Source organism: Rhinoderma darwinii, chromosome 7 (genome assembly GCF_050947455.1).
Source record: "Rhinoderma darwinii isolate aRhiDar2 chromosome 7, aRhiDar2.hap1, whole genome shotgun sequence".
In the NCBI taxonomy this organism is placed as follows: domain Eukaryota; kingdom Metazoa; phylum Chordata; class Amphibia; order Anura; family Rhinodermatidae; genus Rhinoderma; species Rhinoderma darwinii.
In genome coordinates, this window is record NC_134693.1 from 123,557,878 (window position 1) to 123,584,255 (window position 26,378).

Consider the following 26,378-nt stretch of genomic DNA (forward strand, 5'->3'; position numbering starts at 1 on the left):
CATTTAGAAGCACGAGATGGAGTGAAGATAACTGACTGATAAAATTGGGCTTTAGTAGTGGTCTATAGTAACATTTAATTCTGAAATTATTTGAATTTGGTCTATACTCAAGTTTCATCAGCCTAAGGCCGGATCGTGATATACGGTCCGCAGGTCGGCCGCATTTCCCGGACTGAGCACACTGCAGGGAGATGGGCTCCTAGCATCATCGTTATCTATGACGCTAGAAGTCCCTGCCTCGCTGCAGGACAACTGTCCCGTACTGTAATCATGTTTTCAGTACGGGACAGTAGTTCCGCGGAGAGGCGGGGACTCCTAGCGTCGTACATAACTATGACGATAAGAGCCCGGCTCCCTGTAGTGTGCTCAGTCCGGGAAATGCGGCCGACCTGCGGACCGTATATCACGGACTGAACACGCTCGTGTGTATCCGGCCTAAGGATAGGTTCACACGTGTAACAAGCCTAAAAATGTGCACTAAAATCTGAAATGAAATCAGTAAATCTGAAATTGTATAGAAAAAAATTATATCAGCAGTATTTCCACAACAGATAGGGCATGCTGCAGGTTATAAAATCTGCCTAGAATCTGCTGCTGCTTTGTACAATGCGAGTGAATCGGACTTGTTACAACCCAATTAAGTTGCATTGCACAGTACTTTGTTGCAAAATTTCAATAAAGATTCCGCAACCGAAATGTAGAAACAAATTCAAGAAATGTGATTCCAGCCTTAAAGGGGTTGTCCGGTTACATTACTCATTTCTAAATTTCCTATGAGGGAATTCTGAGATGATAAACGGGAGTTCTCTCTTGCTCTGGAGGACCCAACGCATCCGTGCATTACATGCATTAGCAGCGGGAAAGCCTGTGATTAGCTAATTTTACGCGGATCTTTAAAACAAAAGGATGGACAATGCTTTTAAAGATGGTATCGTTCCTAGTTTGTAAATCTGTCACCTATTGGATGGGGCAATCGGGGGGCTGGTGGGGTAGACTTAAACTATGCATTTTCCATGTGCAGTTTCCAGAACTGCCCTATTGGGGTCTGTGAATAAAAGAGGTTGTCCAGTTTCCGCAAATTAATGTTATTTTTTGTATAATTAAAAGTTTTACATTTTCCATTACACACAGGTGCTAGGATTGTAAGGCTGGATTTACAAGAGCATGTTCGGTCCGTAAAGGACGGAACGTATTTCGGCCGCAAGTCCCGGAGCGAACACACTGCAGGGAGCCGGGCTCCTAGCATCATAGTTATGTACGGAGCTAGGAGTCCCTGCCTCTCCGTGGAACTACTGTCCCGTACTGAAAACATGATTACAGTACGGGACAGTTGTCCCGCAACGAGGCAGGGACTCCTAGCATCGTACATAACTATGATGCTAGGAGCCCGGCTCCCTGCACTGTGTTTGGTCCGGGGCTTGCGGCCGAAATACGTTCCGTCCTTTACGAACCGAACATGCTCGTGTGAATCCAGCCTTAGAAGACACAGCTATGATACACATACTGTAACGAGACGTGCACCCGTGTGTCCATCACATGACCAGAACAGAACAGATTTTCATCCACTGGAAGTAAACAATGACTGTTCCTACTGAATAACAACAAGCAGAGGTCTTGAAAACCGTGAGGAATTAAAGCAGAAAGTAAATTGGAAAATTGTATAACTTTTAATTGTACAAAAAAATAACATTAATTTGCTGAAACCGGACAATCCCTTAACCCCTCCCCGCACCTTGACGTAACTGCACGTCAAGGTGAGCAGTAACTTCGTGCACCTTGACATGCAGTTACGTCTGTACTTTGACAGTTAACCGCCGCGGTTAACTGTGCAAGGGTATCTGCCCTGCTCTCCCCATTGCCGATCAGCGACCCATCGCCGCTGATTTCAGCAGCTAACCCCTTAGATGCGGCGGTCGATTGTGATCGCCGCATTTAAGGAGTTTAGAGCAGATCGGTAGCCCTCACATGAAATCACGGGGGCTGGCGATGGTTGGCATGGCAACTGGAGGGCAGACAATGGCCTTCGGGCTGCCATGTATGGAAGCCTATCAGGACGAGCCAAAGGCTGGTCCTCATAGGCTTCCTATCAGAGTGACTGTGACGTCACAATGACAGTTAGAATGCATTATACTATGTAGGTAGTGTAATGTATTCCAGCAGCGATCACAGCTGCATGTCTCGTAGTAAATAAGTTAAACGTTTTATAAAAGTTTAAAAATAAAAGTTATAAGTTAGATAAACAAAAAATTCATTTTTTTCCTATAATAATTCTTTTATTATAGGGAAAAAATGAACACGTTAAAAAAAGGACACTTGGTATTACTGCATTCGTAATGATCCAAACTATAAAACTATAATATTATTTTTCCCGTACGGGGAACACCGCAAAAAAAAGTAAAAAACAATGCCAGAATCACTATTTTTTGGTCACCACCCCTCCCAAAATATACAATAAAATGTGATCAAAAAGTCGCAAGTACCCCAAAATAGTACCAATAAAAACTACAACCAGTCCCGCAAATAACAGGCCCTTACACAGCTTTTTTGACTGAAAAATAAAAAAGTTATGACTCTCAGAATATGGTGACACCAAAAATGTATTATTTTTTAAAAAAAATAATTTTATTGCGCAAGCGCTGCAAAACATAAAAAAACCTATATATGCCAAAAAATGTAATAAAAATATTGATTAAAAAAACGCATGTACCCCAAAATGGAACCAATGAAAACTACAGATTGTACCGCAACAAATAAGCCCTCACACAGCTCCGTTGTAGAAAAAAATAAAAAAGTTATGGCTCCCAGACTATGGTGATGCAGATTGTGCAGAGTGTCCCAAAAACAGATAAGAGTGGGCACCATTTATCATTTAGATGGTGCATGTTTTTTTATCGGCTCCCCTTCTGCCCCAAGTGAGGTATTATCTAGGTTCTCTAGGTGCCAATGATGGGGCTTGACCTCCTCAGTGCGTAACCCTATATATCACAGTGAAGGTAAAACTGGAGTAAATGATAAATATATATGTATTTCTTCTTGAGTCTTCGGATGCTGGAAACTCATTAAAAAAATTGCAAAAAAATTCTTTACCATTGGAAAGGAGATGGCCAGACATGAAAAAAACATGAATACATCACAACTTTGTACATATTCTGAACTCAATTCCATTACTTCTGTCTCTTAAACACCCTGATGAGGTAGAAAGCTTGCAGTCTCCGCAGCCTACGCAGGTATTTTATTACCCGTTCAGTCATTTTTGAGATGTGGAGGGATAAGAAAACATACTCGTAAAAACGATAAATTATTCTGTTAAATGTTCCATAAAATCTGCAATGAATTTGGCTTAAATTTCTCCAGGGAGATTATGGCCTGAAACTTTACAATACTATAACTACCACGTTCTTCCCCCAAATGACATATGGGAATTTTAAATAAGCACAGAAGTAGGAGATTTCCACCAATTATATAGAATTAATCATTTACATGCCTGGTAAGTAAAATACTGAGCTGACAAACTGAATGCATATACCTTTAAGGCAAAACACCTTTAATCCAGAACCTGCTAATCCAGCATAAGGGTATGTTCGCACGTGGCAGATTTGTGAATGAGGTTGCTCCTACAGCATGTGCATGGATTTATGCAAGCTCTATTCCAATAAATGACACAGTTGCCGAAATGTCTGCAACAAATGTGCCGCTTGTGAACGTACCCTAATGCTGGATTAGCAGGTCCTGGATTAAAAGCATTTTCTATTAAATGCATCTGCATGCAATCGTTTTGGTGCCCAGTTAATTGGCTTTTTCAGGGTACCTAGAAGTAAAGAATGTAGGAAGAAGGCTAAAGAACCAAGAATTGGTTAAGCATCGAAACCTGGGATAAACAAGTCTGGCGTTTCAGTGGTCCCAAGGCTACATTCACAAGAGCGTGAAAGATTTTACGCGTGTAAAAAACGTGCGTACATCTGTCCATGTGCGTTGCGTTATCCATCAGTGTGCTTTGCTGGTGGCATGCGTTTTTCACGCACTCTCAAGTGCTTTTTTTTAAATGTAATTGATGCGTAAAACACGGACAGCACACAGATGTGCATCCGTGTGCTGTCCGTGGTTTTCACACACCCATTGACTTCAATGGGCGGCTAGGTGCATGAAAATGCACCAATATAGGGCATGAAGTGAGTTTCACGCAATGGACACACGCTGCGTAAAACACAACGCATGTGTGAATGGCCCTATTGAAATCAATAGGGCCGTGTGCTGTGCTTTGTTTCAACGCACAGCACACCGACGAGAATCACGCAAGTCTGAATGAGCCCTAAGAGTAGTGGGGGTTTTCTTGTTTAGATTTTGCTTTTTGCTAAAACTTTGTGGATTCTCAAAGAAAATACACAACTCCTCGTTCATCTTACGTCTTTCTCATTTGTAGAGGTTTTCCCACCATAGATTTTGTTTTATAGCAGACGGCCCCTTACTGATCAAAGCCTAAAAAGTGGTGGCACATGGTCTGTGACTCCGTTGATCTAGAGACGGGTGCCCGGTCTCCCATCCCGGGAGAATGGAGATTGGAGTGACTGCACTTAGGTACTTCTCCACCAGTATTGGGAACTGCGCCCACACGTTCTCGGGATATGATATAATAAAATTCTTATCACTGGTAATGACTTGTCCTTTCCTAATCAGCAAGTGTGCAGCATAAATGTCATCTTCATGTAGTGTTCATGGCAGACTTAGGTGAATGATGCCCAAGGTCTCCAGGGACTCCCTTACCATTTGACAATGCCCCACATAATCTTATATATAGATAAAAACAGTGACTCCAACTAAATACTAAATAAGGTTATAAAGTAATGAATGAACATTTATCTTCACAACAGCCTTTGTTTCATAGAATATGGACTCAGCAAGATCTCAAAAGAGCATTATGTGTACTGATGTATTCCCCTGAGGCTGATAAACGTTTTACTTCCACGTATGAATCATGGTGGACAGAGAAGTGCCTTAAGCTAAACGCACTTTCATGTTTTGGCTGTCGGTTGTGATGTAAATATTGTACATGCATTACTATAATACAGTCAGAAGGACCTAATGCATGGATGGTCCCATGATCCCTAGAATGAAAGAGCCAAAGCCCCTTCTGCACTTTGTGAATGGGGATGTACTGCAGTACCTGCACAGTGCTGGGCTTAGTGGTGGCACTCTGCTGAGAAAATACATTTCAAGTAGTCGCTGCACGTTACTAATGGTTAGTGTATGTCCCAGTGGTCGATCTTTAACCGATTATGCATATCCTAACAATATGCCACTGTCACGATCTGTGGGTATGTGGACCCACTGGGCCATAGCGGGATAGCAGCTGGCCAGCAGGATGCCTAGTCAATGTCTCTAGTTCGAATAAGGGTACTGTGGTAATTCAGACAGTAGCGATGGTTAGGCTCAAATGGGACCTTGGCAGCAGGCAGACACCAGGCGTGGTGTAACACAGCAGGCGTAGTATACGGCACAACACGACTCCAACTCTCTATGGCACAGGAACAAGGTAGCGCGGGATACAGGTAGCAGGTACGGGAACACTGGGAACTGGAAAACACTAAGGGACCATTTGCAAAGACTAACACGGGTAAACACAACAACGCTGAGGCATTGAAGGAAGGGGCAGGGCCCTTCTTATAGTCCAGGGTGATCATGGGCTAATAGACATACTTTTCAGGTGCGCACGCTGGCCCTGTAAGGCCAGGCACGAGCGTGCACCCTACGGGACACAGTAGAGTGAAGAAGAAGTGAGCGCTGGAGTCTCCGGAGGAAGAGATGTGGGTCGGAGCTCACTGATCCATGAATGCGGCCGTTGGGGGGTGAGTAATCCTGACGATCCTTGGCCATGGGTGCCATAGCTTCAAAAAGACAGAATACCCCTTTATGGTGGCCATAGACATGAGATGTTTGTTGGCAGAACCAGATAATATCGGTGGGATCTCCAAACAACAGATTTTCAGCAGATATCACTAAAATTGTTGAGAATCTAGCAACAAATATTTAATGTATTTGGCCATATATAGATTGTGGTCTACTATGTTTTATATAAGCTCCTTTACCCACAATCAGGGGTTGACTATGAGTGGCTGAGGACATGAACCCTCATGCTGGCACTCTAATATCGTAACTGCGCTCGCTAAGGAACACTATTAAATATAAGTTGCTCTGGCAGATACAGTGGTAGGTCCATCCCTGGGCTCCAACATCTATAGCAGAAGGGAAGTCTGTGAGCTCCTCAACTGCTGGGGTAAACGTAAAACCTCACCCATTTGGTGACACCTCGACACAGGAATATTGCCCGAAATGGTATTGTGGAGAGAAGCAGCTGTTTGCAGTTATATTTCCTAAGCCACAGCTGCCCGTACACCTGACCGGAGCAGAACTCTTTGGCTGCTACGTACATCAGAAGGAAGACGACATTCTTTTAGTGTTGATCTATTCAGTTCTTGGTTGACTGGCTCTAGCAAGGTATATAAACTCCATTAGGACAGTATTTTATTACAGTAGGGTCCACTATGATCTGGTGGTAGCAATTTACTGGTATATCGATGACACTACAAATATTCCATGCACAATCACAGTTCCTGCTATGGATTCTTTGCTTTCACCTTGTTAGGGTGTTCACATAACATTTTTGTTTACGTTTAGTGGAAACATAAAAAAAAAGCTGCTGACCTACACGCTAAACGTGTCCATAGGGCTCCATTGGCCTTCATCTGGTTGGTATATATGTTAGTATACCACCCCAAAAAAGGGATGTAATAGTGTAGTAGACTACGCTATTTCATCCTGCAGAGTCCGGTAAAAAAAACATAAACGTTGAACGTATACGTTTTTTAACAAGGCAGTCTAAGACCGAATTCAGACGAACGTGATATTTATCTGCTGAAACCGTAATGCCCCTTTAAGGTTTGCACCACTATTAAGGCAACTTGCGGTTTTACTACGACAGTCAGGCCATTAAAAGTCACCGTGGGACCCTGGCCTTAGTCATCACCTTCTCAAATATAGTGAATGAATATTTGTTTAGAATTTCTGACAGATTCTCAATCAATAGCCATTTCTACAAAGACTGGTAATTGGAATTTAGAGTTGTAAATGTCACCGCTTAATGTTGGAAATAACATATTTGAATAAATAAATGCGCAGTGTGGACAGATTCATATTTTTTAAAGCTGAAGTTATAAACTCCGGTATATTTATTTGTAAACCAGTAATAAACAAAAATATGATTCACACAACACAAAAAGACACAGAGGATGAAAATGTTCCTACGCCCACACGCCGAAGAAAAATTATGAAGCACTTATCGGAATTCATACCGTGTAAAGCGCTCTCAGTGCAGCTCTGCTTGTCATCGTTTGTCATGTTATAAAATCTGTTTATTTCTATTTTACCTTCAAATACATAATTGCTTTTTGTGGGAAATTTAGAAACCCTGTGTTCTGCGCAGAGGTTACACTCGGGGTAACGGCAAAATTAAAAAACATCCGTGAAGTGAGAGGTTGTGGAACTATAATAAGTATAGAAGTTTTGGTAGACTCTGAAGATACTTGGGGCACCATGGGGCATTGGAGGGGGGGGGTAAAAGTAAACTGTGCAGCACCCCCCGCCCCTCTTCCTAGGGCTGTACATGTGAAATGTTCTACTTGATCTGGGCATCTGAAGGGTATAGAGGTATCACACATTGACAGCTCCCCTTCTCCCTGATGTTGGCATCAGCAGGAGATGAAGTTCCTGTTGCTGAGCGATCACATCATGATCGCTCCGATCCAATCAGATCAAAAGGATCTGACAACTTAAAAAAATCCAATCCAGATTTTTTTATTTATACTGGGCCGTGTACTGTATATTAATAGAGAAAACAACAAAGCAGAATTTTTCTGTTTCTTGTTGTTATTAAATGGGTTGTCCAGAAACAGCACCACTCTGATCAATGGGCTATGGCTGGTATTGCAGCTCATCCTTATTGAAGTGAATGAGGCTAAACTGCAATACCAGATACAGCCTATGAACAAATGATGATTCTTGAAAAAAGAAAACCTTTGTTTTTAAGCTCTGCACAATCAATTTGATGGTAACATCTCTGAACCCTTGCCCACCAGGACTATAAGGTCACCCACCATCATCTGCTTGGTTTTGAGTGTAGATTAGTGGTCACCTTATTAGGGACAGTTGTCCTTCTGTAGCTCTACTAAATGACATGACTTGGAAGGACTGCTTTTCTCCTTCCTTTCCACCTCCTTCCGTAGTCTACTGCTGATTGTGCCATCCCTGTACCTTATGCCATTTTGAAGCATTATGGGAATTATAAGTAGTTGGCATCCATTTAAAAATAAATCTGGCTTAGCTGTCATTGCTATTATAAGTGGAAACCATGATGCTAGTGTGGGCAGAGCCTAAATTAAGAGGTTCGCTTTACGCTGTTCATAGATGTTGGATTGTTCTCGGCAGATTGTTCTCTCTATATGTGCCCTAGTAGAAGTGTTGACTATAAGACAAGAAACGGACTTACCGGTGGCAGACAGGAGTTCCAGGTGGTTGTATCATCACTGCTGGTACTTATACTAACATTACAGTGGTCAATCTGGGACTGGCTTAGTCCATGAGATGTCCCCTCATCCTCCATCTCTTCATTCTGCTGCCTCTTCAGACTGGCCAGCATCTGCATTTCAGAGGCACTGAGCCGGTTTACATGGTAACTTCTCCAGTTAGACGCCTACGAAGAAAGAAGATACGTTACTTACTAATGTAAGGCCCTATTCACACTGAGTTATTTGGCGCTGATTTTGACGCGGAAACCGCGTTGGAATCAGCACTAAAAAGAACTGCCGAAATCGCCCCCCCCATTAATTTCTATGGGAGGCAGAGGCGTTTTTTCTCGGGCGGCTTTTAGCTGCTTGCGGGAAAAAAAGAGGCATGTCCTTTCTTGGGAGGCAGAGGCAGAAAAAACCTGTGGCACTCATTTCCGAGCATTTTTCGCTGCATTTTTTGCCCGCGGTGCTTGCATTAGCTTCAATGGCCGCTGGTAAAAAAATGCCATGATAAACGCTGTAAAAACCGCAGCAAAAAAGCGCAGGCAGGTCAAAACCTGCCTCAAAATTCCTGAAGAAATTCTGAGGAAATTTTTTTCTGCCTGCAAAAAAACTCAGCGTGAACAGGACCTTAGTGTCACTTCACACAGTTTTTTTTACACGTTTTTTGACGCGGAAACCGCGTCGGAAAACGTGCCAAAAAATGGATGAAAATGCCTCCCATTGAATTCAATGGGAGTAAGAGGCGTTTTTTCCAGCGAGCGGAAAAAACGTCTTGCGGGAAAAAGAAACGACATGCCCTATCTTCGGGAGTTTACGTCTCCGACCTCCCATTGACATCAATAAGAGGCAAAGAAAGCGTATTTTGCAGCGTTTTTTGCCCGCAGCACTCAATGGCGTGCAGGCAGAGAAAAATTTGCACTGTTTTCAGACGTAATTCTGGCGTTTTACACCTCGAATTACGCCTGAAAAAACGGCTCCATTACGCCTACAGACATCTGCCCATTGGGTTCAATGGGTTTTACGATGTTCTATTCCCACGAGGTGTAATTTTAGACGTCGCTGTCAAAAGACGGCGCGTAAAAAGACTCCCGCGTCAAAAAGTGCATGTCACTTCCTGGGACGTTTTTGGAACCGTTTTTCATTGACTCCATTGAAAAACAGCTCCAATAACGTCTGTAAAGTACGCCGCGAAAAATGTGAGTAGTTACAAAAACGTCTGAAAATCAGAAGCTGTTTTCAGCAAAAACAGCTCCGCAATTTCAGACGTATTTTGCTACTGCGTGTGAACATACCCTAAATAGTGAAGACATCCCCTCATCCTACTCATCTCATTTACTGTTCTGCCTTAGTGTCAGTCTTTTCTGTAGTTTTAAGTTTCTATTCATGTAACAGTAAGATGAGAATGAGCTGAAGGAGATTGGTCTCCGATCTAAGTCAAAGTTACTGGATGACTACCGCCATGATGACTCCAGCCCCTAAACCACTTTGTAATGTAATTCATGTAGGAAAACTGGGGGTTATTTTGCTGGCACCACATTTAAAAAGCTGTCCCTGGAATGATGACACCCCAAATCATCTACTCTACTGTCTTTCCTGTAGTCCTGAATTTCTATTCATGAACCAGGAAGATCAGGATGAAATCACTAAATTTAAATTTTATAACATGTGATTGTCATGATATTATGAGGGCTTTCTGGCATTTTACTTCCTTTCCATGACCTTGAAGTGCTGGCAAGGGCAACTTGAAAAATGTCATTGCAAAAGCTCTTGGCGCCCAGACAGTTAAACGTTGCAAATGCATGAAGATTAGGCAATCGGCTGAACTTTGTGTTCATTATCCAGCATGTAAGATTCTGTGTGATTCTCAGCAAAGCACCGCATACTAAAAATGAAAATGATTCGGGCTGTGCGCGGACATCTCTCTAAGACGTCGAAGACGGATTCTTGAATCCCTGCAAGTTGTTAAACTCTTTAGATCCTACTTGGAATGAAGAAAGATCATCCATGTGTCATTATTTTATATCTGAGCTTTTTATGCAGCTTTAATGTTTCAAGAGCTCAATTTTTCACACATTTCTTACATTGTTACTTTGGCTGTTTTTGGAAGATTTATGCAGTTCTATTATGGACTAAAAATAACTCAATAGACTGGCTGTTAGAATGAAAAAAAGATTAGGAATAAGCTGGGTGGATATGTCTAGAGGAAAATGAATCACTTTTTGTTTAAACAGTAAAAGGAAGACTTGCTGTGAATGCCAAAAATCATTACACGTGTCTTTTGTAACACCTTCTGCCGGCTAAATAGCGGTTACAAAACAAATAAATTACCTCATTCCGGAAATTTTCATGAAAGGATCAGCTATCCGGGCATATCTTAGTACAAGGTACATTGATAAATCAATGGCATAGGGTTTAGCGTCATACATCTTGTATCATCAGTGGCATCATGGAAAGGAAGTTCAATAATATATCCTATGTATGGAGTTTGTATATTCTCCACTAGTTCCAAAGAGCGTTCTCCATAAAACGTTAATAAAAAAAGATACCAATGTAACTAGGCTTTCCTTCATCTGGGGTTAATATTCAGTTTTTTGCCCTAGCCCTGCTGCTAAATACCCCAATTATGGCAGTGTGGCTTGTTGGCACCCAGCACCCATGTCCCATCAGCCCCCCCCCCCCCCCCCCAGCTACATCCCTCTCTAAGGTAAGGAATTTGGATTGTAAGGCTGCATTCACACGAGCACATTACGTCCGTAATTGACGGACGTATTTCGGCCGGAAGTCCCGGACCGAACACACTGCAGGGAGCCGGGCTCCTAGCATCATAGTTATGTACGATGCTAGGAGTCCCTGCCTCGCTGCCGGACAACTGTCCCGTACTGAAAACATGATTACAGTACGGGACAGTTGTCCGGCAGCGAGGCAGGGACTCCTAACATCGTACATAACTATGATGCTAGGAGCCCGGCTCCCTGCACTGTGTTCGGTCCGGGACTTGCAGCCGAAATACGTCCGTCAATTACGGACGTAATGTGCTCGTGTGAATCCAGCCTAAATGTAATAGGGACGAGAATGATGATGAAGATGGTGTGTGAAGGTATACCACCCTCTCTACAACATGATGGACAATGTAAAAAATATCTTCTAGAAAAATTTTAGCATTAGAATGAGAGAACTCATCCAAATAGCTCTAACGTTCTGTACTGAATAATTGTATAATATATCTAAAAGGATCAGAGCCCAATTTTTATATTTATTTGACATTCTCTTACACACCTATAGAGTTAAATGTTAAATTATTCAATTCTGGCAGCCTCCAGACACCACTAGGGGGAGCTTGTTGAAGACTAATTTATATAGCTCCCATTAAAATAAATAATTCATTTGTCTCTTTACTTGCCACTTGTGGAGGCTGCGGGCAGCTAGGGGAAGCCATTATACCGAACATGAGGACAAAAAGGAAGCAAAAGGGAGGATCCTATAGGGCGCTGCTGCGTGGTTGTTTAAAGGTGGTCAATGATGATAGATACGAAAATATATAAGTAGATATTTATTAAATCATGCAGGCTACGCGTTTCGACACTGTACCAGCATCTTCCTCAGGCCTGAGGAAGACGCTGGTACAGTGTCGAAACGCGTAGCCTGTATGATTTAATAAATATCTACTTATATATTTTCGTATCTATCATCATTGACCACCTTTAAACAACCACGCAGCAGCGCCCTATAGGATCCTCCCTTTTGCTTCCTTTTTGTCCACATGTTTGATTAGCGGTAACCGGTCTGGTTTACCGGCTTTGGATCCTGGCAGCAGCACGAAGTGGACTGATTATTCTCTGCCTTTATCACATACTTACAAGGTGAGCATAACCGATCATGTTTATGACTCTCCCGTTATCCCATTGACCTGCACCATGTGGCGCCTTGCCTTTTGCTTCTCTATTCGCCATTATACCGAGACTTTGAAAACCTTAATGGTCACTGCTGCTGGGTTTTTTAAATGAAATCTAAATTATCAACCACTGGTACAAATCCTGGATCACGTTAACTTCATGATTAGTGACTACGGAAATTACAAAAATCTGCCTTAAAGTTAACATGTGACTCAATTCCTGTTACTTGAGGTATGTAGCCTAAAATTTAGAGATCAATATTAGAATTCTTCTGCTTGGCCCAAATAATAAATTATAATAAATTCTTAATTGTTTGCATACAGTTACATGCCTTTAAAAGTTTAATTACTAACTCTGTATGGTGGCCATATTACCCAAATGGACCCTTATAGTTCTTAATTTAACCCGTGAACGGCCTAATAGATTGCCTGTCAGTTTTACACTGACAGGCAATAGTACTTTAGTATACTAAGTATACCAAAACATTATATAAACGATCAGCAGATCGCATGGTGAAAACCCCTAGTGGGCCAAAAAAAAAAAAAAAAATGTAAAACAGTTATATAAAGTTTATGAAAAAAAAAAATTACAGTAAAATTAAAATAAAACCACTTTTTTTCCCCCAAAATTGGTTTTATTTAGTAAAAGTGTAAAAAAAAAATTAATAACATACACATATATGGTATTGCCGCGATCGTAAGAACTCAAACAACAAAAAAAAAATGCAAAAAATAACTGCAAAATTCCTTTTTTCCCCAGATTCCCCTCATAAAAAATAAAATAAAAGTTAATCAATAAGTCCCATGTACCCCCAAAATACTACCAATGAGAACTACACCTTGTCCGGCAAAAAAACCTGCCCACATATGGCTATATCAACCGAAAAATAAAAAACTTACGGCTCTTGGAATGCGGCAATCCAAAAACAAGTATTTTTTTTTTTTTACGTTTTTAACGCGCAAAAAGGCCTGGTCATTAGGGGGTTACAAAAATATTTGAAGTAAAAAGAGAGAATGCTATGAACTCATGAATATAACATTGCAAAAGTAGTCCTGAATTCAGATCTGCAGTATATGGGGGATATTGTATGTATTTTGTCAGCACTGTGCTTTGGGGGATTAGTGCTAATTATTTATAGAAGTCAGTCACAGTGCAGCATAAAAGAACGACATCTCACTGACATGAAGCACATAATTAAACATTGCCCCTTTAAAAAAAAAAAAAAAAAAAAATCCCCATTGGTTTATAAGATCTATCGCAAAACAACTTATTATTATGTATGAGATATGCAGCAGAGTATAAGGATCTTTAATGTGGAATATTCGTAAAGGAGCAAAAGTAAATGTCTATGGCCCCATGGGAAAGGTCACAGCTATTTTTTATAAGAGGTGGTCAGAACGCACGCGCGCCCTAACACTAAAGCAGCCAGGAGGAAAAGCAGAGAGAAGACGCCGGCGGTCATGCAGGAGGCAAGGCCGCCGGCAAGGCAGTTGAGGGACCTGGCAGTGGGGACCGCCAGCATCAGCAGCACCCGCTGCCGGCATTATAATAATCGTATTACCTTCTGGTATATTAATACACAATTGGTATAGGTAATTTTTTTATAGTACAGTAACCCAAGTGCAGTACAATCTGGATTTATATTTAGTTATGTTTTATTGTTTTTTGTTGTTTTTTAAAGCAATAGTAGGGTAAAAATGGATTGTGTAAAAATAAGCAATTAGTTAATATACCAGATATACAGGGCAGAGAGGACCCTGTGGCAACATAAAAAAATGGTGCTGTGTCAAGCCCATTATTCTAGAACACGAGGGTTTCGCACCAATACCAAGCGTTAGATCTATTGTAAGAGTAAAGGCAGCACAACCCTTGGACTAGTTGACCCTCATTTATTTTAAATAATTTACTTGTCTGGGTAGAGGTTCATTTCTTTGGAGATTTACACCATCTATGAAGAAGGGGAATGGAATCAATCTCAGCTGCAGCCAATTTGAGCTGAGACCTTCAGAGCAGCCATGAGAGCTACCTCAATGGTATCTACAACACTGGTAAGATCTTAGGGCATTTTATTAAAGCATTAGAACAGGAGCATTTTGAAGATGGGCAATACTGGCAGCATGGTGGCTCAGTGGTTTGGCATTGTGGCCTTGCAGCACTGGGATTCTAGGTTCACCTCCAACCAGAAGAAACATCTGCATGAATGTTGTATATACTCCCTGTTTTTGTGTGGGTTTTCTCCGAGTACTCCAGTTTCTTTACACATTCTAAAAAACATACTGAGAAGTTACTACACTTGAAATTACTCCTACTGTGTGTCTCTGAGATAGGGGGATCAGACTGTGAGACCCATTGGGGGGTAGGGATTGATGCGTATGATAACAATTTCTCTACAGCGCCTAGTGGGGCTGAGAAGAGGTCTCAAGACTAAGGTGTCATGCAACGAGCGTAGGATAAAATGTGTCCTATACAATCCTCCATTGAGGCCCAGCAATGGCGGATAGTATGCGGCCGCAAAACTACGGTCGTGTGCATGAGGCATAAGACTATGTCAAAAGAAAATCCACAGAAAGCTACGGAAAATCGGCACCAAAATGCTAAGATTTCCCTGCTAAAAAAAAAAAGCGTCTACAGAAAAAAACAGTATTCTCCCATGGCGCTCCCATGGTACTACTTCCCTGGTTCCCCACGCCCGTCTCTGTATACCTGGCCTCCAGTGATGACATGTTTTTATATGTGACCACTTCAGCGGTTATGTGTGGATACAACATGTCTCTGCTGGATTCCATAGATATCAAATGAAGCCGCAACACACATGCATGACCCGCCGCTCCATTCCAAAATGCGATTGTGCAGTCCAGACCCCCATTCCTCCTCACTGCACGATCACAGTTTTGAATGTAGCGGCGTTCGCGCATGTGGGAAAACCCCTTTAAATTGACAGTATAGCTGGAAAATCTGCAAAAAAATCTGCAACATTTGCAACAAATCCGTGCACTTTCCACAGCAGAAATTAACTTGTGGATGAGACTTGTTGCTTTGCTGCTACCGTACTGTGCTGCAGATTTTCCATCCGCAAATCCGGACATAAACTTCGTAGCAAATCTGCAACGAGTAAACGTAGCCTGCCTCTTCTTAGGCCTTTATTGATCTGACCCAATCATTTGTAATATATTTGTAATGTTAAAGGGGTTATGTGGGAACCAAAAATTATTAGTAGTGTACTCACTGCAGTATGTAAGTATACGCGCTGATATACATTCCTGTCCCGCATCGTGCTGATTCTGAGATTTTCATAGATTTTTATAGCGCCGGCAGGGGACCGGAAGTCCAGTTGCACAGTCTTCTTTGATGACGATACGACTCTTCGTCATGTGATCGGCCCCGCTGTACTCTATATACAAGCAGTAGTACAGAAATTACATAGAGTACAGTGGGGCCGGTCACATGACGAAGAGTCGTATCGTCATCAAAGAAGACTGTGCAACTAGACTTCCGGTCCCCCGGCACCCGCTATAAAAATGTATGAAAATCTCAGAATCAGCGCAACGGGGGAACAGAATGTATATTAGGAGTGTACTCACATACTGGAGTGAGTACACTGCAAGTGCTTTTTGGTCCCCACATAACCCCTTTAATATATGTACTATTTTGTATTAGATGATGCCTTTGTTTTCTGACCATTTTCATCCTTATCCAATATCTGTGGAGCTGAAAACAAAAATGCTGCTGTTTCTATGGAGGAACTGTAAGCACAGTAACTGATGGATCCTCAGCAGGAAAGGAGTAGATAGTATGACCACTTGTAGATTGCTCCTCTCCATGAATCCTCTAAACCAAACACTGTGCTGAGCAGAGCATTCAGGCAATCGACACCATTGTGATGTGTAAGAAGACATCTGAAAATTACTTCCAATATGTGAATTGACACCAGCACCTAGCGCTGTTATACTCAATGGTGTTTTGTTAAATGCCCTATTGGCCTCTTGACTAGGGAGAACCTCTGTTGTCATTGAAATTGAAGTTGCAAGAGTGTCATGTAATATTATTTTTCTTGCAATCCTAAAGTGTAGCTAAACGTTTGACAAACTTCTGACAGGTCATAGTGACATGTCAGAAGTTTGGATTGGTGGAGGTCCGAGCACTGAGACCCCCACCAATCGCTAGAACGAAGCAGATGAAGCGCTCGTGTGAGCGCTCAGCCACTTCGTGTCTGTTCGGCTTTTTCTGGAAATAAATGTATCGTGTACGGAATCAATAGAAAGCCTATGAGCCCGTACTCCGCTACATCGGCTTTCCGGAAAAAGCTGAACTGACACGAAGCGGCTGAGCTCTCACACGAGCGCTTCAGCTGCTTCGTTCTAGCGATTGGTGGGGGTCTCAGTGCTCGGACCTCCACCAATCCAAACTTCTGACATGTCACTATGACATGTCAGAAGTTTGTCAAACGTTTAGTTACACTTTAAGCATTTACATTGGGTCGACTTTCATGATCAGTAGTTTCTAGCGACTGTCGAAAGGACATGTCGAAACCTGACATCCCCTTTAAGGAGAGCTCGATTATATTTTTTATGGTGAGCGGCAGGTTTCAGTGCATGATTTTCCTGCACATATTTTCTCTTGTATGTTTCAAAGGAACATGTTTTGTTCTTCTTTTTTATATCTTTGTATTGATTGTCTCATTGCACTATATCTAGTTTTGAGAACCAGGTCAAGAAGCCTCAGCCAACTTGAGACCTATCAGCAGGACGATTCATCCTCTAATGTATACTGTCAATATTGGCCTGTTTCTAGAGCACATGAATGAAAAAATCTATTAATTTTTCTTTAATTCGCTAGTTTGAGGAACAGTTTAATTAAGAACCAGGAGAAAAATAATCTGCACAATTTGTTTCATAGTTCACTACTCTTTTAAAATGACAGACATACATAAGGTACAGCTTTGGTTTAAATCTCTTTTTTTCTGCCATACCTATAGTGATTTGCTATACAAATCTACCGTTTTGTGTATATAACTCCTATGCAGATCTATGCATCTCCATGGTTACAGACTACAAACACAACCTGTGTAGTCTGATCCTGCAGTCATAATTTATTCCATATATCCCCTACAACTTGTATACATACATTAATTTTGTCAATTAGCAGACTTACTTTGAAGAATGTAATTATGAATACACATAGAACTGTAAAGGAGCTGTAAACACAAAACTATAGGAGAATTTCAAAGATTAATTTTTCATTTTAGATGCATTGGAGAAATCAAATACAAAAAAAATTAGTTGCAAAAGTAGACATACCCTTTATGGACCGTTATCTATTTAATTTTTTTTGCAGTGATCTTTTTATATGACTTGTATCCAGTTTATAGTGCTATATCTTTTTATAACTAATAGAACTACAACTTAAAGATTCAGCTTCATTTTATGTGGCTTTTTTACTTGTAAACCATCTATAACCTTTTCAACTTCTTATTTTTCTCCTCTGTAGGGAGGATAAACAAAGCCTGTATATAACTGACCAGAGCTCACAGTTGGAAGATATAAACCTTCCTGAATCAATTCCCTTTCGCAGTGGGCAAATATAAACCTTACTGAATCAATAAATTGGAAGTAGGGCTCTTATTATGTAGCGTTCCAGCCATTGTTGTCTAAAACAGACCTGTCTTTTATACTTAAGAGAAACTCAGATTTTAAACACTCTACCAGAACGTAAGAAAATGAAAATGTTTTGAAATGTTTTTCTTTATAGACTTTCAACTTCAATCATTAAACTTTAGTTTTAAGTTTGAATTATACATACACCCCCACAATCTTCTGAGAGGTCATAGAAGCAAGCGCTTGCTTGAGCTAAAACAGTCTTCTCCAACCTTTGATTCTCCAGCTGTTCCAAAACTACTACTCCCAGCATGCCCTGTCAGACAGCAGATCTAAGGGCATTATGGGAGTTTTCGTTTTGCAATAGCTGTAGAGCTACAGGTTGAAATAGCCCTTTATGACGTCCAACATACCAGCAAGTATAAGTTATTTAACGTCTTTTGATGCTATTCCTTTTTTATTTAGTCAGAGGAGTATTTTACTGTATTTGGTTATTTCCAACCCTTTTGCTTTTCAGCATTAGACAAAAGTTATTGAAGAGGAAATCCAGTTAAATAAATTGGTAAATGTAGGTGAGGGCCCCTTTTCAAGGCTATTTATTGGTTCCTGACTGCCCCATTATGACAACTCCTGTCCATTTTTCCTAAAATGGTATTTGGCCATCATAAAGAGGGAGAGGTCTAGAGTGTTTCTTATTGTTTCCAACCCTAGTACCCCTACTCAAATAAATTACGTCAAAGTACCCCCAAGGTTATGATCATACAATCTGCTTCACATTAAGAACACAGCATAAAGACAATGCCAAAGTACCCCCTAGAGCAGTGGTTCCCAACCAGTGGCTCGCGAGCCACATGTGCTTCGCAACCTCCTGCCATGTGGCTCGCCATTGGAACCCTGAGTAATAGCCATAAACTCTTGTTACATTATGACATCCACATTAACAATTACAGACATATCCTATCACCAGAAAAGGGCAAATTTAGGTGATGGAATACCCAAATGGGTTAAATTTAAAACTGAAATATTTAACTGCAAATTGAAATTTCATGATTTTGTGTTTCTCTACATGTAATATGTTAAAAAAAACGTTTACTTAAATGTGGCCCCAGGGCATTACTCAAAATTGGATGTGGCTCACAAGGTATAAAAGTTTGGAGACTGCTGCCCTAGACACATGGCGTGTACCACCTGGGGAACAACAGGCACTATAAGTTGAGATCCTATATTCCATAAAGGGTGGCATCTGCTCTGGTGGAGTCAGTACAACCATGTATTACATGCTACCCCAGTAGGGAAACTAGTAGCTGTACAGAGGTGATCACTGGCGGTTACAAAAGCCAGACCATTGGTGATCAGCTAATCCTTGGAGTGGCCTTTTTTCTAAGAAGAGGTTGTCCAGTTAGGACAACTCCTTTATTTTATGTGGGGCTTGGTACTTTACAAAAACAGGGAGACTTTGGCACTCTGTAGATTTCAAAACATCTGACACGGTGCCTAGAAGAAATTCACTTGGTGGGGGTGATCTAAAATATTTGGATTTAAACCACATTTCCCCTTTAAAAATAAAACTAACAGCCTGCAAGTTTATTGAGTAGTGAATTAAAGAATTTTCCCTGAAATTATTTTTGATGACACCTTCAATTTTAAGAACAAAATGCCCTCCCTTCTTAACAATAATAAGATGAAGTCAAGCATAAAGCCAGACGTTTTCATTCACTTACTGATGCTTCATCTGTCATTTTTCTCTCTTCCTTGGGGATTTCCTTCAGGGATTTCTTACTCATTGAAGTTCTTAGCGTTTTATCGGATACAAATTGTTGAATTTTCAAAATGACTGAATTTTCTTTAGATATTTCATTTCTGCTTCCGCTTGGGGACAAGCTGCGAGTTGGCATCAGGTTTCTCTGAGTGCTAAAGCCGCCTGTCTTTGCTTCCTTATGAGTGTTTGAAATGGAAACCTTGATGTTTGACTGTGTGTTTGAGGAACTGTCAGAACTTCTTCTAGTGATGTCCACAAAATGGGATGTCTCAGAGAACTGGGTCGTATTGAGGTCTAATTTAGGGCTAGAAGTCCATTGGAAAAAATTGTTCTCCTGTTACAAGAAAATGAAAAAATATGGTTACTATATAGTTCTTATTGCTAAAAACGGGTTTTAAGGGATTTTTTTTTTTTTTCATCATTTAGATTTTTATTGCAAAGTTTACAAACACACAAGAACAAAGTGCATGAATACTTTCGTAATCAATCATAACATATCATATCAAATCATATAGATAGAAGCGAACGCTTATATACATCAATATCCTTGTTACTCAGGGGCGGTTGTCACCTACATTAGAAAAATATATACAGTCAGGCACATGGCATATGAGGTAGAGAGTGCCCCTCTATATTTGCAAGGCACATAATTCCTGACTGGAAACACATTTTGAAAAGTGACCAACCCCTCCCTAAACAGGTGAAAAGAGGAGAAGTTGAGACAACCCAAAAGAGGACAAAACGAAAGAACGTACAAGACGGACAAAGGAAGAAAGGGGGATGGAAGAAGAGGAATAAAATGAGCGCTAGTAGCAGAGACATTACCACAAGAGGAATATCGATCCGCCTCTATTTCTGAAGATAGCCCAATCAGGACTTGGCTATACAGACCACTATGTGGGATTCTCTAGCTCAACCAGTCTGAGAAATGAGGACCAGATTTGAAGGATGACCATGTGTTCCACAGAGAAAGAACAGTATCATAGCAGCCCCTGTCTTCCACAAGAAGAGACTCCATTCTACACAGTAGGAACATTTCCGCAACCCATTCACCAATCGTAGGTACAGCAGAAGTCTTCCAATATCTAGGAATAACTGTCTGTGCTGCCGTCAGAAAATGCCTGAGTAGGCCTTTAAGGGATTTTTAATTGATTATGTACCTTTAGGATTGGCCATCAATATATGGTTGTCGGGGTCTAACCCCAGGGAACCCCACCAATTAGCAGAATGAAGGGGCAGCAGTGCTCACTGGAGTAATGCAACCCCTTCACCGCAGTACCCAACTCAGCAACATTCATTTAAGTGTGGTTGTGTATGGCACGGCAGCCGTGCCAGGTAATGCAGTGAAGTGACAATGGAACGCCAGCTAGCGCTGCTGCCCTTTGTTCTGCTGACTGGTGGGGATTCCAGGGTCAGACCACCACTGATAATACAATAATGGCCTCCCCTAAGTCCATCAGTTGAAAATCCTGAAAAAACTGTTTAATCTATCTGGGTGAGAAATATTGTGGATGGTGAGGAGCTAAAGTTTTGGATTTCCTTCAGGTGTAACAGAGGTACCCTATGCCCACCAGAGGTAATGAATTCAAGGACCCATCTTCTAGATACACAGAACATGTCCATGTCTACATTAAATGGTATGATAAAATCTGCTGTTATTATAGTACACACAGGTCATATCATCAATAGCAACTAATGTTATTTTTGAAAACCCAAAAACATAAAAAATCTCAGACGCTAAAGAGCTTCTCCATGTCACCTTCATATAAGGTCTTCATTGTTGGAGATGATGTTCATGTTATTGGTTTTATTGCATAAAATTTTCATTTGAAATACATGATCTATATGAGAGCATCTGTCTTTTCTCGGGTCACTTCAAAGAAAACAGCAAGGAAGACACAGGTATTAAGATGCACAAGCCTTAAAGTGAAAGTAAAAAAAATAAATAAAAAACCCCTTTGTATTCATTCATTAGGATGTCTCTAGACTCTCTAATGCAGTGATCTCCAACCTGCGGCTCTTTTGCTGTTATAAACTGATAACTACAACTTCCAGAAAGCCTGGTGAGAGTTATCAACAGCTGGAGAGCTGCAGTTTGGAAACCACCGCTCTGATTATTTTATTTTTCGACTATTGTCCCCTGAAGTTTAACGTATTAAAATTATTAAAGAGGTTTTACCACCATTAACATTGCTGGTACATTAATTACATATGCCACCCGTGCCTTATCAACACCACTGAGTAACGCTGTTTTGGAAAAAAGCTCAAGGAGGTCAAGTCCCATCCATTTAAGGTGCAGGTAGGGGGAAAAAAACCCAACACAGAAACAAGAACCTATAACTATTGCTTCATACAAAAGAGCCAGTTCCCTATTCTAACTTTTGAGACTTTTGAGCAGGGAAGTGCCTAGAGGTATGGGGGCTCCATAGAAAAAAATAAACATGGCCCCCCACTGGTGCAGGTTAACAATATCAAATGACTAACCACATGGGACAGGAGGACTTGGTGCTTGTTTGCCCTCCGTCTCCTTTCCATGATCCTTGGATTAATTGTCTACACTTTGTTGAGGGGGTTTTCCTCCACAGGTGCTCACCACCCAATAATTAATTCCTCTGGGTCCCCATGCCTCTATGGTACAGTAGCCCTTGATTTTGAGGAATATATTGTACAAGTGACAGTTTTGATACACAACCCTCGCAGTCTCTTATTATTTAACTACATATACGTCAACGCTAAATAAGTCATTATATGTTCCATTCGTAATGGTACGTGTATATGATTGTAATCACTGTGGACCTATAATGCCAGTTCTTATAGTAATAATGAAACGAAAATGTTGTTATGGACACTAATGTTCACCCTGAAAAATGGCACCAGACCGTCAGGGGACATGATCTGTGACACCCCCCTCGCAGCGAGCCCTTCAATCACATTATTCATCTTGCTTAAGACGGCAGCAGGGGCAGCTCGGTGTGCGGAGACTAATGATGTTTTTATAGGCTCCTGTTCAGCATGAAAATCAAATTCTATCAATTATACTTTGTCACCTCTCAACCCACTGCCCGCATCACGCGCTATGTAGGCCAAATGGAGATTTTCAGGCACTATTAAGTACGTAATAAGTCTCTCAAACATTACCAATTATGAATATCAAGAGGTTTAAGTTCTGGTTTGTGCACCTGTCTGTGGATTGTTGAAGAAATATCTCAGGAAAATCTCTGTTACAGATGATAAAAACCCTTTGGGGCTTATTAGGAAAAATGACAATGTAGCTTAGTGCCAGAGCAACCTGACCTACGGGCATGAATCTGGTACTGAAGGCCATGATCGTAGACTAGTTATGCACCTCATAGAGCAGTAGGGTAGAATCCACAGCTGCTGCGTACCTCTTGGGATCGTGATCTGCCAGATACTTTTATCATATCTGAGATTTAAACACCAAAATTCTAAAATATTATTTTCCTTAGTATATTGAGCTAAGTGGAAGATGTTATTTGAACACTGTGGGGCAGATTTACTAAAGATTGGTGTTTCATATTCCAGTCTTAGTATTAAGCTCGAAGGAGTAAAATGCAGCTAATTTAATAAGAGACACATGCCTATTAAGAAATTTGGCGCATCTTCTGTTATCTGTGCGCCAGAAAGGGATATCTACTGCACAATGGGGGCTGGCACAGATTTCTGCTATAATAAACTTTCTGCCTTAAATTGCATAAATGTGTCAGGCCGCGGTTGCCCCCCACGTTATGCACAAACTGCGACTTTCAATGCATTTGTGACTTTTCTAAACCATAAAACAGAGAATATTTAATAAATTCACCCTTGTGTGTTGTATTATTTGAGCACTGTATGGTAGTATTTACTTCGGCAATGTGTGGCATTGCTATTAAATCAACGTATGCCACTGTTATTTAGGCATCAACCTGTATGATCCTGATAATTAGGCACAGAATGGTATATAGATGTGTCATTCCTTACCTTTCCTCTTATCTCAACATATCCTGAGATGGAACCACAACCACTCAGCCATGAAGTGGCAGACTACATAAAGTTACAGAGCGGGGTCATCGAGCTTTGAGACACACAGTGCAAAAAGTCACCAACGCTCTGCTGTCTCAATGACTGCAGAGTACCAAACCTCCTCTGGCATTAACATCCGCACAAAAACTGTGCCCCAGGAGCATCATGGCATGGGTTTACATGGCCGAGCAGCTTAGTGATGTAAGCAAGCCTTACATCACCAAGCACAATGCCAAGCACCGGATGGAGTGTTGTAAACCCGCCGCCACTGGACTCTGGGGCGGTGGAAACGTGTTCTGTGGAGAGATGAATCACGCTTCTCTATCTGGCAGCCTGATGGACAAGTCTGAGTTTGGTGAATGCCAGGAGAATGTCCCCTGCCTGACTGCATTGTGCCAACTGTAAAGTTTGTTGGAGGAGGGTGGAGAGCTATGTGGTTGTTTTTCAGAGGTTGGCCTAGGCCCCTTAGTTCCAGTGAAGAGAAATCTTAATTCTTCACATTTTGGACAATAGTAGCTTCCAGCTTTGTGGGAACAGTTTGGGGTTCGGCCCTTTTCTGTTCCCGCGTGACTGTGCCCCAGTGCACAAAGCAAGGTCCATAAAGACATGGTTGGGTGAGTTTTGTGTGGAAGAACTTGACTGATCCACATAGAGCCCTGACCTCCACCTCATTGAACACCTTTGGGATAACCTAGAACAGAGATTGGGAGCCTGGCCCTCTCCTCCAACATCAGTGTCTGACCTCACAAATGCCCTTCTAGATGAATGGGCAAAAAATCCCACAGACACCCGCCAAAATCTTGTAGAAAGCCTGTTTTAGAAGAGTAGAAGTTGATTTAGCTGCTCAGGGGGGACCAACTCCATATTAATACCTATGGATTTAGAATGGGATGTCATAAAAAAAATACTTTTGTTCAGTGTAAAATGTTGCGATATTGTATTGAATTGGTTTAATGAGAAAATGGAGTTCTTAACCAAATTCAAGAAAAGATAATGGTGGTCACATCTGTAGTTATTTGTGGTTATTACTTACCCTGTCCACCATATGAGGGGAGGGGGTGTGGGTGGGATCACCCAAACAGAACTAATGCTGATCCTGAGTTGTAACACAAGATATGCATAGACATAGACACAAACTCAGCTCTCACTATCTATGGACATGCATGGGCATCTCCTTTGGATACCAGATAGTCCCAAATTTGAAAAAAACTCTTGATACCTGGAACACAGTGGGGGAATTTCATCAACACTCTCATAAGTTACACAAATTTGTAAGTAGATGCAAATTGCACCTGTCCATAATACACATCTGTAGTCATCCGTATTTTATCCATATATACAGAAGGGTGTCCGTAAACATGGTCCGTATTGCATCCGTATTTGATCCATGTATACGGATCAGTAAAAAAAAAATGCTGCAAATGATGTTACCAACATGTTGCATAACAAATGCATAAATACGGACGGTTTACGGGTGCACATCCGTAGCCGTCCGTATTTACGGAAGCTCCCATAGACTTCTATGAGCATGTCTGTGCCATAATTACGGCCAAAAAAAAGAACATGTTCTATAATTTTTGGAGCACAGACACCTCTCTATAAATAAAAGGAAAGGTGTCCGTAGCCGATAGAATTGTACAGGCCATAATTACGGATGCAAAATACGGTTGTGTGCCTGAGTCTGACCATACAGTAGGATCAAGGGTGTAGTCTATGTGGTCTACTTTTTTTTTTCCATAAACAGACCACCCTTGTCCATAGCTTCAGTCGCCCTTTCATTAGGCATGCCCCTCTGCCTAAGCATGCCTTTTTCCACAGTCATGCTGGCACTCCCTACCAGTGATCTGTATTCTGGGTCATAAGTAGGAGGGCAAGAATGGGAAAGAGTTCTAAAGTTTAAAAACATCCGAGCAAGTGACAGGAGGAGCTCAGCTAGCAGCCAACGTTCAAAGCCTATTCAACTTGCATCAAATTAAATGATGCCCAACAGATATTTTCCAAAGGAACCCCAAACCAAGCCAGAAATCCAATGTTTGTTTGTGTAAACACTGCTAAGATGCGACTTCTCTTCAGCCGAGCAAAGCTGAACCTATTAGCTTGTGCCAGGATCGTTTTCTGAAATAATAGAGTGGTTTTGACAGAACAAAGCATTGAACAGCAGATAGCCCTTGGCTGAAATGTCATGGATTTAAGCATAAGGTCTGCAGCCAACTTAATCACTCCATTTGCTATTGGGATCTCAGCCGCCTCCTGCAAGCAGATGGGACCCTGATGCCTTTGAGGGAAACTTGGTAAACATCATATAAAGAACATGCGTAATATTGTCATTACATATTAATGGATACATCAGGATGAACTTTACATACATGTCAGATTGAAGTTGATGCATGATTATTATACCTGGGAGGATAAACATTATAGAACGTACATGAATCAACATTTATATCTTCGTTCACAGCTGGTATTTTATCTCTACATCCAAGCTTTGACCCCTGGCATTATGGCTTCTTTTTAATATAAAACATCCTGGCGTCAGGAAGCAATTTGTTCT

At 41.2% G+C, this 26,378-nt stretch overlaps 1 protein-coding gene across 4 annotated transcripts in view; it reads right to left on the reverse strand.

Annotated features, from left to right (window-relative positions):
* The window catches only part of CFAP20DC (CFAP20 domain containing), a 320,373-nt gene that overhangs the window by 98,280 nt on the left and 195,715 nt on the right, over positions 1-26,378 (reverse strand). For 3 of the 4 annotated variants that reach the window (XR_012850041.1, XR_012850042.1, XM_075833955.1), the window contains exons 14-15: positions 19,770-20,141; positions 8,540-8,743 (exon numbers count right to left, since the gene is read on the reverse strand). Coding sequence is in view for 2 of the 4 variants with exons in the window: in XM_075833955.1 (XP_075690070.1) it covers positions 8,540-8,743; positions 19,770-20,141 (576 nt within the window). In the remaining 2 variants the exon portion in view is untranslated. The remainder of the gene's footprint in view (positions 1-8,539; positions 8,744-19,769; positions 20,142-26,378) is intronic. The other variant, XM_075833954.1, reaches the window with a different exon arrangement.